Source organism: Trematomus bernacchii, unplaced genomic scaffold (genome assembly GCF_902827165.1).
Source record: "Trematomus bernacchii unplaced genomic scaffold, fTreBer1.1, whole genome shotgun sequence".
NCBI classification, from domain to species: Eukaryota; Metazoa; Chordata; class Actinopteri; order Perciformes; family Nototheniidae; genus Trematomus; species Trematomus bernacchii.
Genome location: NW_022987720.1, coordinates 11769553 through 11788440, shown reverse-complemented (window position 1 = coordinate 11788440; position 18888 = coordinate 11769553). Strand labels below are relative to the sequence as shown.

At 39.9% G+C, this 18888-nt stretch overlaps 1 protein-coding gene across 1 annotated transcript; it reads left to right on the top strand.

Moving 5' to 3' along the window:
• The first annotated feature begins 982 nt into the window (after positions 1-982).
• Positions 983-17851, top strand: galr2b (galanin receptor 2b). The gene is made up of 3 exons (XM_034143828.1): positions 983-1082; positions 11051-11433; positions 16821-17851. The coding sequence occupies exons 2-3, from the start codon at positions 11060-11062 to the stop codon at positions 17581-17583; spliced, it is 1137 nt and encodes a 378-aa protein (XP_033999719.1). The 5' UTR covers positions 983-1082; positions 11051-11059; the 3' UTR covers positions 17584-17851.
• The last annotated feature ends 1037 nt before the right edge of the window (positions 17852-18888 follow it).

The following is an 18888-nucleotide window of genomic DNA, read 5'->3' as shown; positions in this document are numbered from 1 at the left end:
GTTATTAAATAACGGGTTATTTAGTCCTTATACTGTGAATTGGGAGTGACTAGATCCCCTGTAATATTTTTGAAAAGGATAGAATAAAAGTACATTTTATAAAAGGGGACCAGGTGTCTCTGAATGTTTGACAGGACCGAATTCAACTACTATATCTGACATTTTGCAAAGGAATTAAAGATAGCGGTGTGGCTGGGTTCAGGTGGCATCCAATAATTCTAGGACCAACATTGGGATTGAAGTTGGACAGTATTTCTCTCGTGAAAAATGACACACCATCTTAATTTAATAAATGACCTTGATGCTTAAATCCTGCACCCAGATTTTGTTTTCTGCAAGGAAGGGATCGTTTAACTGGAATATTCTCAGCAACATCCCCCTTGTTGTAAGGATCCAGGTTTATTTTGATGTCTTACATACTCTTTACTCACTGAAAAATAATGAAAATAATATATAGTATAATGCTAAAGTACCATGTCTGAAGTTATTAGCCTTAGAAAGAACAACTCTTTTTCAAAAGTTGACCACAAATTAATTAGTAAGAGCGCTATATATGCCCACACTGTCACTATTATTTTTCCAGTGTCCCTCCTGAATTGATTTGCTAAATTGAATCCCCTGGTCTGACTCATTGGATATCAAGCCATGGTGAAGATTCAGGCACTGCCTCATCTGAAGACAGGCTCATTTGTTTGAATATGCAGCTACAGTATCGATGCTGCTTTAGGGTTTTGTCTTAGGGAACCTCCTGATTATACAGCGATTGTGAATGGATTTACCGAGCACCGCAGCCTCCCTCCATTCCTCTGCTGTATGCAATGCCTTTCTGCAGTGAAGTGTGAACATTAAAGCGAATGTGGAGGAGGAGTCCTCACTAGGGGGAGAGGGGTGGGGGATGCAGGAGGGGATGGGGAGGCGGAGAAAGAGTAAGGTACCAGCAACACAGGCAGATAGCGATGAACACTGGCAGAGAAGAGCCTTAGCTGTTTAGAGTATGAACATCTTCACAGGGCAGGTCTGCAGGGAGTCTTGTTCGTAATCTAGGAGGAAGCTTTGGATACGGTTCTCCCATCTTCAGGCTGGTAGGTTTATCATACTGCATCTGCCTCATCTGCATGCTGATTCTCCTGTTTGTGTGGGATAGAAATGTTGCAACATTTGCAATTCAAATGACACACAGTCAGCATTTTCTTTTGAATAATTTACATGATGCAGAAATATTAAAGCTGCTCAGTGTTGGTTATTAATCTGTGTCCAAACTTGCAAAATTAAGCCTTAATTCCAGGAGGCATTTTCTAGCTTGGTTGTTTTGTGATAAAGATGCAACCTATAGTGATATAATATATTGTTTTACCTGTGCCTCCTCAGCTTTTTGTGAGGACTTTCCTGTGAAAATTAAGAGGTTTTCCCAGAGTCTGATTTCTGATCTCCATCATCACCCTCCTACTCCTCCTCTCTGGCTCAGATGTTTTCATTAGTCATTGTTGTATTTCCAAAATAAAAATTATACAGTCATGCTGAGCTCAGCCAAAGTCTGGGAATTCCACAACCTGTCGAGTCCCACACACTTCATTTCCAGCTCATAACATCTCTTGTATGTCCATGATCCCTGTGTGCTCGGATTCCCCCTGAGACTCTGCTGGCTGGAGTCGTAGCCCTGACAGTCGAAAATGCAATATCCAGAGTCTTCTCTAGTGGGAAGGATCAGACTCCCCATGAAAGGGGCTTCTGAAATGAAGTATTGACAAAAAGCTGTGACGGAAATTTCACTGCAGTACAGACCCACGATGCTCCACTTTTCTTCATAGGGTTAATAAGAACAGATTTCTACTTTCTCCACTTGAGTGTCATTTATGTGCCATTGACTTTGAACAGTGTATGCTCTTATTTTGCGATCAGTCACAATTCTGATTATGCAAACAGACTGGCAACAGATTCGGTTCTCAGAGGATGTTGACATTTTAATATATGCTTAATAATTCGTTTGAGCTTGGTTACTGCGGAATGGAAGAATGAAAGCCTGGGGATGACTTTAAAAACGGTCACAACATAGTTTTAAAGCAGAAGAGAGACATTCAGTATCAGCTGGGCAAGCCCCAGATCAGACCATCAAGGGAGCGGGGTGAATGGGCGTCTACCAATCAGAGTGTTGGTGGTTTGATCTCCAGCCCCTGCTGTCATCATGTCAAAGTGAAACACGTTGACAGCATGTTTGTTAAACACAAATTGCGCTTGAAGGCGTTTCTGTTTTGAAGTGCAAGTTGCTGATGGATTTTGGTATTATTACAACATATAACATTGAAATTATTTTATATAAGTAATATTCACCAAAATTATGTAAAAGCAAGTTTTCCCTTATGTGTGTCTGTAATATAACCAATAGGAGAGCTTCAATGTGTGAGAGATTTTGGGGATTTTGGGAGCACTGTTACTTTATACTCTATTTTTTTTTCTTCAAAAGCATTTGCTTGAAATAAATGTTGTAATACAACCAGTTTGAGACCATTAGGAGTTATTATATATATATATATATATATATACTCAATTGTATAACAGTTGAGTTATTAAATATTTTTCCACCATTCAAAATCACCCAAATTATGCAAAATATTTTTGCACTTGTCTTTCCTCCGGCTGCAGATAGAGACCAATGTAATTCGTCCGGCTCAGAGGACCCTGTGAATTGTTTGATCTTCTTAGTGCTGCTATTAAAATTCAGTCCACAAGTTTGATAAATGATCACATTTGTACTGGTCTAGATATACTGTATGTCAGGCCATTAATAAATCATTCTGCATGTATTTCACATCAAATACTAGTCTTTTAGTTTATTCTGGACAACTACAAACCTTCATTCATGCGGTTCAATTTAGATCAAGCTTCATTCATACTTAAGGGGGATTCGTCTCATGTTTGGTCTGAAAACCTGTGATGGTTGTTCTATGGGCTTGGCATTATCAAATATGTGGGTTTTCTTTCTTCCATGAAAAGAACTGTGCTAACAAAGAAAATAACAGAATTGGATTTTGTTTCCATGAAAATAGGCTCTGACAAAAGTGCCATTTCTAAATGAAGGCTAACACTTAAAGGGGTTGTAACATGGGATTTTTTTCCATAAAGGTAATTGTTCCTTTGATGTCTACATGACAGAGAATTTTATTTCATTTTTTCCAGAAATCAGCACAAAGTGCTTATGAAATACACTTGAACCATATAATGCTGCACCTGCTTTCAGCTGCCTATCATTACCTCCAATGCAATGTAATGTCAGGAATAAAAGAGCTCACCTTGTGACAACCTCAAGCAACTTACATTTCGATTCTAAGAAATCTTTTGAAAAGTGGGGAATTAAGTATAGGGTGTAAGCGTTAAAAGAATGAATATATTCCATAAATCCAATCCAATCCAATTAATCATCTCTGTTTCTTGGAAATTGCTATGTAAGTATTGTTATGTAATGTCTGAATTCAGATATGGTTCTGTTCCATAGACATCAACGCACAGATGCACTGAAAAATATGGAATATGACCAAACACACAGGGATATAACATTAGGCGTAGTTCAACATTTCATCAAGAAACAAACTCCTTTACAACATCTATTAATGTTGGGAGACATCATGCTAGTTTTCCATACTCTTCACTGTGGCCCATCAATTTCACCATCAAGAGTGTACCTTTACCTTCAAGCCTCAATTTTGCACCAATTACCAGCCTGAAAGTGCACACTGATGTCATGGAAGGTTTTGTAACCACACTGCAACACTTCAGAAGCTATACTGTGATTTTGTTATTGACAGACAATGACAGAATATATCACTGCTCACTGTAAAAGGATGAGATGTTCTTGGCTAAAAGAAAATATACCCCAGCTTCGTCCTTTTAAGAAAATGAATCAGGAAAGCACTCAGGCTGCTTTGGGTTTTGGGACACAATTCCTTGGTTTAGAGAGGAAAGGGGTGAGTGGTTGGCTGTGAGGGAGAAAAAAAACCCAAATCAATGGTGTAATATAATGTGTGAATTGAGAATAACCTTTTAAATGAATCTCTATTTTAATTGAGCTGCATTGCAACCATACTTGTAATTAAACAAGGATATATTCCCTGGATAGCACGTCACCATGGCAATTAAAAACCTCCTCTCACTCCTGTCTAATTAATACACAGGACATGACTACACTGGGGATTAATTGGATAAAATCATCTTACTGTATGGTGCATGCAGGCTCGTCAACTTTTTTAGTATCATTTTTAATGTTGCAAAAACGAACTCATCATAAAAGAACCTCCTTTGTCATGGTATCACTAGTGTATAAGCCCTGTCTTTAAAATAGCAATGTGATATAGCCTACTGTGCTGCCTGATCCGATGAAATATAGGGGGCAGCATTTAACCTCTACTACTGGGTCCATCAGTTTGTTAAAATAAATCTACTACTCACTAATAGCAAGGCTGAATCCAAAGTTGGCCAACTCCTAAAAACAGTCAAAATAAAACTCTTATCTTATAATCTTCAGGTGGGGTGTCTGTCTTAAAGGGGACCTATCATGCAAAATGCACTTTTGTACGTCTTTTATACATGAATATGTGTCCCCGGTGTTCCAGGAAACTCACCAAGTGTCAGAAAACACAACCCTCTCTATTTTCCTCCATACCCAAATCTTTAAAAAAGGGGATGCAACGGATCTGATAAAAACTGATCCAGATTTGAACACTGTCCTGACGTCAGGACGGTGGCGCTACGGCTATTGGGCCAACTCTCCACCTATCAGGGGAATGTGGGGTTGGGCCACTGCCGGCCATTGCCGCTCGAAAGCGCTGGAGACGCTGCAGTACATATGCCAGGCCTGTAAGTGGCGCTGTAGTCTGCCACAAAAGCAGCGAAGAAGACTTCCCGCGCATGGTTACCATGGTTACCCTTCTGTTTATTCTCCGCTGTGGCTTTTTTTCTCCCTCCCCGAGGCAAGCGTTTGCTCCTGCTGCTTTAATTCAATCCAATCCCTCCCCGTCGAGGCAAGCACTGTAATTCTCTCCGGTTAGTCCACCAGCAGATGACAAACACCCACCTCCCCGCCTCTTCCAAGGAACGAGGGGACCGTGCGGCAGAGTTTCAGTTTCAGTTTCTTTCGCTGGTCAAGATGTCCGTTAAAGTTTAAATCTTCCGGCCAAAATTAGAAAAGTGCCGGTCAAAGGTCTTCTTTGTTATTTATTGAGCTTTAAAACAAATGAATAACGACTCTATATAATAATAGGCTATAATAAAACCAACCCGGTATCATGGCAAGACGTGAACATGTGACGATCTACCATGCTGGGAGACGTGAATATGTCACGGTTTCGTCCCTTCAAACGTGACAGTTACACGGTATTGTTAACATGGCCCAACCAGTGGAGAAATACCCGGAAGTGCCTAGCAAATGGTCTACCGCGCCTATTGGTCGGTTTTTATTGTCAAAATGAGATGTTTTTAATTTATTTTTTAATCATCACACTTGATTTCGCCGATTTTCTTGTTGCCCTAGCTGGTCGACACCTCTTTTAGCAGAAACAAAGGCTACATTAATGTATTAAATCGATGTTAATCCATGTGTGTGGAGGTGAGGATGTGGAATTAACGGACGTGACGTTGTGTGATTGCGTTGCCAGGCAACGCAATTTACAAACTCTTCAACTACAACCCTAATTATATTTTAAAACATTTTAGAAGGCCTCACGAAATACTTTAATGTAAATTAAAATGTAAATGTGAAGGGGTGTGTGTAATGTGGTGATTGACATTATTCACCCACGGATCTATGGGTTGGGGGTATTGTTCCGCACGGACATTTTAGTTAAACGGACTTACTGTTGATGTGAAATCCGAAAAAAAATACGTTATACACCATAACGGTGCACAGCTGATATAAAGGACTTGTCGTTTTTAAAGATATTACTGATTTTCTTTGAATATAAGAATGTAAATACTGAGTTGAGAGAATAGTCAGGGGATTTGGGTGATGGGAGACACATCTATGGATTCAGAATTTCAATAGCTTACTGTTAAATGACGGATATACCTTTCTGTCTGTGATGTTTTACAAATCAGATATTATAAGTAAAACATGTGAAATAATATAGCAATATCCTGTACAATTATGTGAAAACATGAATAAAACTACACATCTTCAGATGTTATACATACACAAGTGTCCTACACTAATAATACAAAGTTATTATGGCTGTGTGTACCTTGTGTGCACCGCCTAGTGGTTAAAGCACGTTATTGAATTAGTTGTGTATATGATATGTCAATGATCCTTAGAAAATCTTGAAATCTTGAAAGGGATATGCAAAATAGCCATTATATATAGTCTTTAATTAACTATTAGTAGAGAATAACGAGTAATGAATATACTTTATAGGGATCTGCAGATAAATGTTTAGTCTTCTCAAGCAGCAACTATCAAATATCTCTCCTGATTGTTGGCACTTGACAATCACCTTTCCCTGAATTTTACTCAGGTGTAACTAAAGCCTGATTTAAGGGTTGTTTATATTTCACATCATTAATCAGAATCTGCAAAGTAACTAAAATAAATGTAGTGGAGTAAAAATACCAGGTTAACCTCTGAATTGTAGTGGAGTAGAATTGCTGTTTTGTTTAGTAATGGATATTGAATATGGAATAAAGGTTTTGACAAGACCTGGTGTAACAATAATCAAAAAGGACATTAAAAGAGCTCCAGATGTCAATGATCTAAACAAAACAGCACACCTGAAATGTATTAAATACTTTATTAAGGGCAGTGAATTAGTTTTTTCTGTATGTTTTTCAAATCAGTGTTATACAGTAAGTGTCATAGACAGTGTTACATTGCTATTATTATCCTTAAAATATATATAAAACAAAACCATTTATGATCTTTTTTTTTGGGTGGTTTACTAATGACAGTTAATTCTGTTTCTGCTATTGATAGTTTCATTTTTGTGAAAAATAATAAAATAATAAAATTCAATAACGTGCTTTAACCACTAGATGTGCCTTTCTATCAGCTGTGCACCATTATGGTGTAAATACAGCCTATCTACCAATTGGATCAAATATAAAAGTCAGCCGAATTAGTATTGATACTGCAAGGAGACGTATTGTGTGAAAATAAATGTAAGATGTGGTTTAATTGCTGATATATTTATGATCCACGTCACGTTTTCAGTTTTGGCGGCATGTGCTTCCTGTTTGTCCAGAAGTCTTCTCATCAGGGCTCTATAAATACAGAACTACGGCAGATATGTCATATTTAATGCAGCCAAACCGTGTATTACAATGCCGTTATGTGATGACCTCCAAAGAGAAAAGCAAGCAAACTCGGAATAAAGTATTATTTTTTTTTTTTTAAATGTTTTCGGATTTCACATCAACAGGAGTCCGGTTAACTAAGATGTCCGTGCTGCAGAACAATACCCCCAACCCATAGATCCGTGGGTGAATAATGTCAATCACCACATTACACACATTCCTTCACATTTACATTTTAATTTACATTAAAGTATTTCGTGAGGCTGTCTAAAATGTTTTTAAATATAATTAGGGTTGTAGTTGAAGAGTTTGTAAATTGCGTTGCCTGGCAACGCAATCGCACTACGTCACGTCCGTTAATTCCACATCCTCACCTCCACACACATGGATTAAGATCGATTTAATACATTAATGTAGCCTTTGTTTCTGCTAAAAGAGGTGTCGACCAGCTAGGGCAACAAGAAAATCGGCAAAATCGAGTGTGACGATTAAAAAATAAATTAAAAACATCTAATTTTGACAATAAAAACCGACCAATAGGCGCGGTAGACCATTTGCTAGGCACTTCCGGGTATTTCTCCACTGGTTGGGCCATGTTAACAATACCGTGTAACTGTCACGTTTGAAGGGACGAAACCGTGACATATTCACGTCTCCCAGCATGGTAGATCGTCACATGTTCACGTCTTGCCGTGATACCGGGTTGAATAAAACACGGAGGACGGAGATCTATTTTTCTCCCCCTCTTCTGACTTGATCAGAGCGGCTCCCCTCTCCTGCAGGGGGGCGTGGTCAGCTGCAGCTCACAGAATCAGCCCCCTGCAAAAACAGGGCTGGAGAACAGCAAATAGAGCGAAATGAGGCATGGCTAAAATGCATGATCTGTTTGGTATTTTGAAAACAGAAACGTATAAATATACCTTATATAGGTATGGCCCTACAATATATCATTTAAATATAGCATGATAGGTCCACTTTAAGTTAACGCTAGCCTCATCTTTGTGCTAACTGTGGCATTAACATTTGATATTTTATGTATTAGCTTGGTTCCGGGCTAGTCGAGACGAGTGAATGTGTATATGTTTTGTCCTCCTAGCTGACAGGGACTGCTTTCCTTGGAGGGGAGCTTCAGTTAGCGCCTGTTGTGGTGGCAATTTGGCGAGCAAATACACCAAAACCGGGAGTAACAGCTAGCTGGTCGAGTGCAGGGTGTAACCTGTGTAACCTGCGTAACCTGTGTAACCTGTGTAACGGCAGCTATACATCAACTTTACTGATTTAGTTTAATACCCTTGGTTCGGGCCTCCATGGCGAGGGTTTGCTCGGGCTGAATTCTAGCTAACTGCCCAATCCAGTCTCACGGTATTTCGTGTTATAGTCACAACATTTAATCTATTGATTCGTGTTCACCAACACGATTTTCCCCTTTTTTTCGTGTCACACAGAACGATTTTAAAAGCAATGTATTTCTATTGGTAGTATGTTTCGTGCCTGCACCACGTCTTTTTGTCCGGTCGGGTCTTGGAAGACCGGAAGCTGTGTGGTTCATAAAAACATTTTCTTACTCAATATCAAGCCATGATTATTGTTTTTATTTTAAATCGTATAATGTCGGACTTTTTTTGCCGTCCGCGAAGAAAAGAAATGGGGCTCAGAGCCTCAGAATACTGAAATCTGTATTTTTTTAATCTTTTTTTCCTTCTAATTTGTTATTCTTTTCTAAATAACACACTGTTATTTACTCAACAATAACACACAATTATCCTTGTTTTTATGTATTTGTTTAATTCTATAATCTCTGGCTTTTTTGGCGTCCGTCAGGAACTGAATTTCAAAATAAAATAACCGGAAACAGATACACACCCACTGCACTAATTACCCAAGATCCTATGGTTGAAGCTCGGTGATTGGATGTTTTAGCCGCAATGCAGATTGGGATATGGTGTTAATGCGATATGAAATAACTATCAACAGAATTGCGTTGCCAGGCAACAGCTTGGGGTGAAAACAGTATTTCCGTTCTCGAAGTTTGCATACTCATCAACTAAAAACTTCAGTTTATCCTTGTTAATTACACAACATTGATTGGTTTAAATTGTGTACAATACTTTTGTGTTTTCCCCCTTCGATTCGGAGAAACAAATAGTTTTTTCTGAGTTTAGGATGGCCGAAGACACTACACTACCCATAATCCTCAGCTATCGTTTGGGACTACAGTCCCTTTGCTTGACAATCCCCATGATTAATCTTCAAGCTCTGTGATTGGATGTTGGAGTTGGAGGTTACGCCGAGCATCAAACAGCTCTATGAAATGGAATGAAACCATGGCAGACTATCCAAAACTGGACTCGAATGGGTGTCTATCAGCTGTGCACCGCTACCTATCTACCAATTGGATCAAATATAAAAGTCAGCCGATTTAGTATTGATACTGCAAGGAGACGTATTGTGTGAAGAGAAATTGAAGATGTTGTTTAATTGCTGATATATTTATGATCCACGTCACGTATTCAGTTTCGGCTGCATTTCTTCCAGTTTGTCCAAAGGTCTTCTAATCAGGGCTCTATAAATAGAGAACTACGGCAGATGTGTAATATTTAGTGCAGCCGAACCGTGTATTACAATGTTTTCGGATTTCATATCGCATTAACACCATTTCCCAACGTGCATTGCGGCTAAAACATCCAATCACCGAGCTTCAACCATAGCTGAGGATCTTGGGTAATCAGTTCAGTGGGTGTGTATCGCCTACGTCTGTTTCCGGTGACTTTATTTTGAAATTCAGTTCCTGACGGACGGCAAAAAAGCCCGATATTATATAATTAAACAAATAAATAAAAACAAGGATAATTGTGTGTTATTGTTGAGTAAATAACAGTGTGTTATTTAGAAAAGAATAACAAATTAGAAGGAAAACAAGATTTAAAAAATACATATTTCCGTATTCTGCGCCCCATTTCCTTTCCTCACGGATGGCAAAAAAAGTCCGACATTATACGATTTAAAATAAAAACAATAATCGTGGCTTGATATTGAGTAAGAAAATGTTTTTATGAACCACACAGCTTCCGGTCTTCCAAGACCCGACCGGACAAAAAGACGTGGTGCAGGCACGAAACACACTACCAATAGAAATACATTGCTTTTAAAATCGTTCTGTGTGACACGAAAAAAAGGGGAAAATCGTGTTGGTGAACACGAACCAATAGATTAAATGTCGTTACTATAACACGAAATGCCGTGAGACTGGGTTGAACTGCCATATGCTAGTTGCTAACCATTAAAGTTAGCGGTTAGCAACTGCCAACTGCCAACTGAACGTGTCTGTCTCGTGGGGAAATCACCCGCTATACTCCTGGTGGGCCAGCCTCGGATGGCTGGGAGGATGAGTAGAGTCAAGTTGCTTACTGTACTTCTTATTTCCAACTATTAACTAAAGTAAAAACTATGAAAAAAATGATTGATGCGTTATTGACGAGGCCCCTAGGAAGCTTCATTTTTTGTTTTCTGGACTGGGGCAATTGTTAGATATTTCAGCAACACAATACAAAGACATCTTTGACACAACACCAACACTGTAACCTCTCCATATTCAGTTGATAGTGTTAAGATTATTTTATGTTATATATTTTACACATTGCATCCCTAAGAGAAATGTAGCAAATGTAATTGCAAAGCAGTATTCTCAGTTGATGTGTTTTAACATCTCCAAGGAGACATAAAAAAACAATCAAAAAGACGTGGTTATATTTTTTCTGTCTCTTTCCTTTTTCAGACTTGCAACATGTCTGACTTTGAGGATTTCAGCAGGCAAGCAGGGCAGACTAATGTCTCTGACAGCTACCAGCTGAATCCCACCAGCGTGATCGTGTCGGTGGTCTTCTCCCTCATCTTCCTGCTGGGCACCATCGGCAACAGTCTGGTGCTGGCTGTGCTGCTGCGGAGCGGGCAGCTGGGATACAACACAACCAATCTGTTCATACTCAACCTGAGCGTGGCCGACTTCTTCTTCATCATCTTCTGCGTTCCTTTTCAAGCCACCATCTACTCTCTGGAGGGCTGGGTGTTCGGATCCTTCATGTGCAAAGTGGTGCACTTCTTCATCAACCTCACCATGTATGCCAGCAGCTTCACACTCGCTGCTGTCTCTGTTGACAGGTATGTTACAGTTATTATCCTCAGAAGAGAAGATATTTAATTGTTGTAACAACAAATTACTTTTTAAAGATAATGGTAACCATAACTACCAAGCTCATGTGTGCCATTTGAAACCATAATTGCTTTTAGAATGTCTTTTAGATAATTATTATAATCACATGTTGTTCCTGCTTCATTTCCCATGGTGCCCTTTGCTTCCTGTTTGTTGCAACTACATGAATGATTCTTTTGATGATTAATCTATCCGTCAATAATTTGTACAATTAACCAACTAATTGTTTTGACATTTTCACTTGATAAATTGCAACTCTTATTCAATTATCATAGTGAACTGTAGTTTGTACTCACTTTTGTATCTCTATTTTCCATTGCTTTTAACGTCTCAGAAATGCACATTGAGAGGCAAGTATCAGCTGTAACAAGGTAAAATCTGTGAAAATATCATTATAGCAACCGTTAAAGGTCTAAATTAACTAATTCATGCATACCCGTAGACTAATTTCTCTTCCCTTTAATTAACTCTAATTAATATTGCCTTTCATTTGGCCATATTTAAAGCTTTCAGGGTTATGCGTTTTGCTGCAGCAAAGGAATTCTTCTGTCCTCCACGTAAAGGTGAAAGAGAACGGATTCATGAATTATTTAAAAATTCAAGGGCGCATTTTATCGATTTGAAGGAGTGAAAACATCTATGCTAAATGCAGTGCCAAAGCTGTTGTACATGTTGATGGACGGCACTTTACAATAATAAGGTTAAAAAATAATAGCTAATGCCTGACTCATGATGTTTTATAGGCTGTGCAGAGATGCATCTATTTAAACAGCCTCTTTGGAAGCAAAACTGTACCTATATATTCTCATTGAAATTAATTAAAATCTGCGACAGTCCTAGTCATTCATCAGAAATAGAAATTAATTAACACATTAATTAAGATAAATTGTAAAAAGTGCACAAGGGCTTATATTATAAACGTAGTATGATGACCATGCTCATGCTCTATAAGGTCTTATATATTTTTGCAGCAATTTTGGGTTTCATGTCATTTGTTACACAGATGTATTGCTACATTTATCAAAGTTTCACCTCTCTAGAATTTATTTTAAAAGATTTCTCCAAAATTCCACATTTAAACGCCAAGACCTAGAGGAACGCCAGATAATATCTCATGAACACCAGAGAATAACTCATGCTGTGATTTGGTGTCAAAAACCTTTTAAAGGTTGAGATTTCTGTTAGAATTGTATGTTTTGACGAGCATTCTTGTTCTGGAAACTGCTCAGAAACACCCTTATTGTCAATATATCTAGGGAAGTCCTTCATCTTAAATTCCTCACTCTGTAGTTTTTGATTATCCTAGAGCTTTTAATATTAGGCTATAGTGCAGTCAGTTTGCAATAAATGGCCTCACTGCAATTAAATGGCTACTATGGAAACTAGCATCACCACCAAAGAATAAGATAAAAACAAATATTAAGATCACTTAAGAGTTTTACTTATGCACCAGCACTTACAACGATATTGCTTGTTTAAGGTAAATATGTCAGCACTGTTCTTGTTGTCCTTAGTTTGAATCGTTATGGTTTATTGCACTTATTGTAAGTTGCTTTGAATAAAACCCAGTTAAATGCTATGTAATGTAATGTAATATAATGTAATGATTAAATGCACAAGGCTCCTGCTTGGCCAGTTAAACTGAATTCATCTAAAAATGTATAGGGAACCCAGCATGCAGAAATATATTCAACAAGAATAGGCTTAACACATTTGTACTGTATGCAAAAAACTGCAGAGTTTTGCCAAAACTGAAAGGGATTAGCATAAAGTATGCATGACTTTAAAATGGAGCCTTGTGGATAGCACCTTTTCTCATTCAGATATGAAGTGAGAGGTCAAAGTACCCCTGTAAATATGGCCATGCTGTCACGATCACAGGTACAGATCAGAACCCAATAGCACGACACAGATACAACCAGTGTTTAGCAATGTTCAGTTTATTCAGGTCAGGGACAGGCAGGGTCAAAACCAGGAGATCCAGCAGTCAGGCAAACAAATCCAAAAAGGGGCAGGCAGAACAGGGCTCAGAACCAGGTGATCCGTCAGACAGGCAACCAAATCCAAACAGGGGGCAGGCAGGAACTCGAGATCCGAATACAGGCAGGCAGGGGTCAAAACCGGGCAGGACAAGAATGAATAACAAACACTGGAGAGCTTGGCAGAAAAGACAATCTGGCAAAGGACAAGTGAGAGTGAGGTGGTATAAATACTGTGGAGTAATGAGGGAATGAGTAGCAGGTGAGGGGAAGGGCTGGGGAGACCAGGTGAGGGAAGTGAGCTGATTGCAAGAGCCTGGAGGAAGGCGGGATCTGAAATGACAGGAGAGTTAAGATGAGCCAAACCAAACAAACAATAAATGTGTCTAACTTGTGACACATGCCCTTTTTTCGCCTTCAGAATGTAGCTTAACTCTAGAGCGTTATCTATTTATTATTTATAGCTAACCTATGGATTATGTAGGTTTTTTAGTTTCATATGATTCCAGTAACTTCACTATAGCTTTAAAACAGAGCCTGCTACAGCATCTGAAAGACAGAATATCAGCTCAGCCAAGGTTATACTCAGCAGAAGCACCCACTAAACTTTCAATTTGTAACAAGAAGGGCTCATCTTTACTTATTCATTACTTCATACATGAGATTACCATGACCTGCCTCAACTCTTTCCCCTCGAGTTCCCAATAATCAAGAACATCTGCAAGGAAGCTTTTATTCAAGTCCCCACTCTGTTTATTCATGCTATGACTATACTTCACACATTTTATTTGTCTCATCTGAAGATGAAAAACAACCTCGGGAACATTGAGAACAGCAAGACCCCGGAGGTAGAACAATTCAGAGACCCATAAGACCTTACAGAGGTGCTGCATCTGTAATTGGCCATCTTATGAGAGAATCATGCTTTATCCTTCCTGAAAACTACATCCCTTGCAGAGTAAATGCTGAGCCCTCATTATAGTTGTTGGAAAACATTGTCAGCTCAGTCAATATGGACAGAGTCAGTGTGCAGCTGCCCTCTGCTCACACTGGCTGTGTTTGAGGATGCGATGGATTTTTCAGGATGCCAGCTAGACCCAGTCCGGAAAAAAGCAAGGACATTTGAGTCGAGATGTGAATTGATTTCCGCTGTTTCCTCCTTTGTTCCCGTGTAAAAAGTAAAAAGGCAACAGCAGGTACACTTTTCACCAGGTAACCTCAGCAGGAATTAAATCACAGATCAGCCTGAGTGAACAGCAGCACACACACACACACATTCAGACACACTCAGTCTTTTAATGGAAGCTATTTGCTGCTGCAGTGAGCCTGCAGGCAAGATCAAACGATTACTGTGATTTTATGCCAGTTCCCATGCGAAAATGATTCAATAAAATATAAAAAACATTGCTGTTGTTTTTTTTTTTACTAATCAGGCGGTTTATTTGCACTAAAACTGAATTATGTAAGGTAACAGTACAAAACAGCCAGAGATAATAGGATATAATGAGTTATATTTGTGCAAAAATGCTTACAATTTAAAAATCATCTTCAGAGATAATTGTTTACTCTTTGTTTAAAGCGTAAGCAATATATATTTTTTGCATCATAAGGCAAAATTGCATAATACACAACATTTTTTTTTTTTTTTTTAAACTAGAGTTCTGCACCTCCTCTTGACTCTGTTTTCAGCCTTTAGGAAAGACATGTAAAAGGAAAAATCTAGCTGACCACAGGTCATTTTTAGAAAGGGAGGCTTTTTTATTGACTGTTCAGAAAATGCAGCGCATGCACATCCTTTCAGATGGTGAAATTCTGATTCAACAAGGGAAATATCACCCAGGAAGAGTTACTACTTACAGCTTGGGCAAAAACTCCCAACCAATGCAAAGCAACCCAAAGTAAGAGACAGACTTCGGTGAAGTGTTTCAGAGATGCAGAGAAAATGTCGCTTATAATTTGGCTTTGAGTTGAGCGACATACGTGATAAGTGGGTACCACTTGAATTACAATATGCTGAAAGGTTATTATGGCTTTTTTGCCCAATAATGGCAAATAAAGTGCCATTTACTTTGAAATTCAGCCATGGCCCCATTTCACCGAAAATGTGGTGATTCAGAATCTTGTTCAACACATTCCCAGTCTGCATCTTGTCAGACATTAACAGACAGATCATTTGCTCATGTTTTCTCATTAATCTGTTAATTTCATCCAAGCTTCCAGATAAATGTACCTGCAGTTGTGGACCTCATTAGGGACAAGTAGGTTCACTGATCTGCTTTGGTCCTTTCATGTTAGACATGGAGTGCTTGGCCCCATTTCAGTGAGCTTTCAGAGACCAGAGAGGTTGTTGCCTCTTATTCTGGAGGGCTATGGCTGAAGTGTCCTGCAAAAGCACATGGAGGAGGAGATTTATTTTCACGTGACCTGCCTCTTAGAAATAAAGCATCCAAAATATTCCCTGTGTTGAATATGGCAAATATAGTTTTACAAGTTCACAGAGTAAGATATCCGGTGACGATGAGTCAAAAACGTTGCCATAATACGGGAAAATCAGTGTGGTGACAGACTATTGAAAGACTTCTCTGCCAGGAAAACATCAGGCTCTTTCTTCGTGATATACATGATGGATGGTGGGATTATCGTCGACCTGCTGAGCCACATCTAGACACAGCACAACGCATGGTTTGTGCTTTTGTCATGGCTATACCAAGGGATGTCTTTACAATCAGATTAGACCTTTCTGTGGATATAACAGCCAGTATCGCATATTTCCCTAAGGTGGATTTTATTCAATAAAACTCACAAACGGCTGTGCTGAATGATCATTATCTAACACAAAAGCCTCAGTGTGAGCAAGAGGGCTCATAACAATGAGTGTGGAGGAAGATTGTCTAACCCTAACCCACATTTAAGTCATAACATGCAAGGTGAAACTCTAAAACAAGCCCGAATGTACTGTAAATTTACTTTAGATTTGGAGTGGACACCAAGAAAAATCTCGAAGTTAATCACAATGCATGAAAGCACATTTTATTGGGTTGCACTATGAGTTTTACATTGGTCTAATGACTCCCACTGCATGGCCCAAGATGAAACAAAACTAAACAAAAACATATCTCATAAATCAACAAAAATGTTTGCCCCCAAGAACACCTAATTACTTCTTCTGAGATTTTAGTTTTATTGAGGCATTACAGAAAAATGGGCATCTGCTGATTTGATACAAGTCTCTAATTAAAAACGCATGAGACTCTTTCAGCCGATAGTTTTCCCACTGGCTCAGCATGTCCGCTAATTATCAGCTTGTATATGTGCTTTGGATCCCACTTCAATGTATATTTTGTACCTCTTTGTAGGTATCTGGCCATTCGTTACCCACTGCGCTCCAGAGAGCTGCGGACCCCGTGTAACGCAGTGGTTGCCATGGTGATCATCTGGTGTCTTTCTCTGGTCTTCGCCGGTCCGTATCTGAGTTACTACGACCTGATCGATTACGCCAACAGCACTGTGTGCATCCCTGGCTGGGAGGAGCAGAACAGGAAGTTGCTGGACACGTGCACGTTCCTGGTCGGCTACGTCATTCCCGTGCTCATCGTGAGTCTCTCGTACACTCGGACCATCAAGTACCTGTGGACGGCCGTGGACCCGCTGGACGGCATGTCGGAATCCAAGAGGGCCAAACGCAAAGTCACAAAAATGATCATCATCGTCACAGTGCTTTTCTGCATCTGCTGGCTGCCGTACCACGTGGTGATCCTGTGCTACCTGTACGGAGACTTCCCTTTCAACCAGACCACGTACGCCTTCAGGATCCTCTCCCACTGCATGGCCTACGCTAACTCCTGTGTCAACCCCATCGTGTACGCTCTGGTGTCCAAGCACTTTCGCAAAGGCTTTAAGAAAGTGTTCAGCTGCATCCTCAGTAAAAAAGGCAGAAACAAGGTCCACGTGGTTCACGTCGCCAACACCGTGCCCGGGTTTGAAGCCGGCTCCACAGAGGTGTCGCAGATGAACGAGGAGCACGTGCGACAGAATGAATGTGAAATGATAAACAGACCTCTCCCAGAGCCCAGAGAAGCCACGGTAACACTGAATCTGCCCTTTCAGCGACAGACTTGACAAGTGATTCAGCTTTCCTGACGGGCTGAATAGAGATTGCCTTATGTGAAAGACATCGCATATGATATTCTCGAGAAAAAGTGCTAGCTTCTCATCACGACATTCAGAGTTCTGGTAGCAAACAGAAGAAGAGATTAAAAGAACATATTGTATTATTCTTAAAGGGGACATATCGTGACTTTTTCAGTGATAACAATGTGGTGATCTGGAGTGCCTACCAACCCACAAACTGTGAAATAGGACAACCCAGTCAGTATTTTGGGGGCTCACAAACCCCTTTAAGTGTAACCACAAATCTGTTTCTTTCATCATCTTTTGTACTTACCACTAAAGCATGTCCAGGGCCGTCCCTGGCCAACATGAGGCCCCACGCAAAGTTATATGATGAGGCCCTCTGTTTCGCGAGCGTCGTCGTCGTCGTCGACGGGGTGCTAGTGGAGCCTAGCAGCGGCGAAACCGTGCCGCGCCACACTTTTCGCCGCATAAGCGCATAGCTGCGCCACATTTTCGGCTCAGTTGAGGCACCCTCCTCAAGATGAGGCCCCCTCCGCAAGGTGAGGCCCCACGCAGTCTGCATGGCCGGCCTGTAGGGAGGGACGGCCCTGAGCATGTCCCCCTAGAGCAGATACAAACTTCTCAGTATTTCCTACTGCCTTAACCATGGCCTGCTGCTGGGTGTTTCTGTCAGTATGAGAATCTTCATTATTCCAGCACTTTTAAGAGCAGCGCAGAATGTGTCTCATAAGGTTACAGTTATGTTTCACCTTTTCAAATGGTCCCAAAGATGTTCAAAGGTTGGCGACTGTGAAGGAAAATTAATGTTAGCCAGCACCATTTACTTTTGGTTTGACTTAAACAGGGTTGGATGCAAGTTCAGGGTCATTGAGTACGTTTACATGCACAAAATATTCAGGTTTTGACCCTTATTCTGAAAATGACCTTTTTCTTACTTCCTACCACATGATTACACAGCTAACCAAAATGAATATTCCCTAATATTACCCGCACAACACAGGCTCCATCTGTCATCCCTGCAATCAACTTCTTCAAATGGTCAACTTTTTTTCCACATTTCCAAAAACCTAATGACATTAAAGTCTTTCTAAATGTTCAGAACTATGAATCATTCTCCTACTGTTGGCAGAAATGGGGGCTCTTCTTACTTTAAGCATGCATCTGCTGTTGCATGTCCTTAAGTTCCAGAGTCCTAACCTGGAAATAGCATTGTACCACTTCCTGTTCCCTCGTCTCCAAGTCAACGTTTTTTTTAACCTGTTAAGCCCGAGAGACCCCGGTACCGGGGCA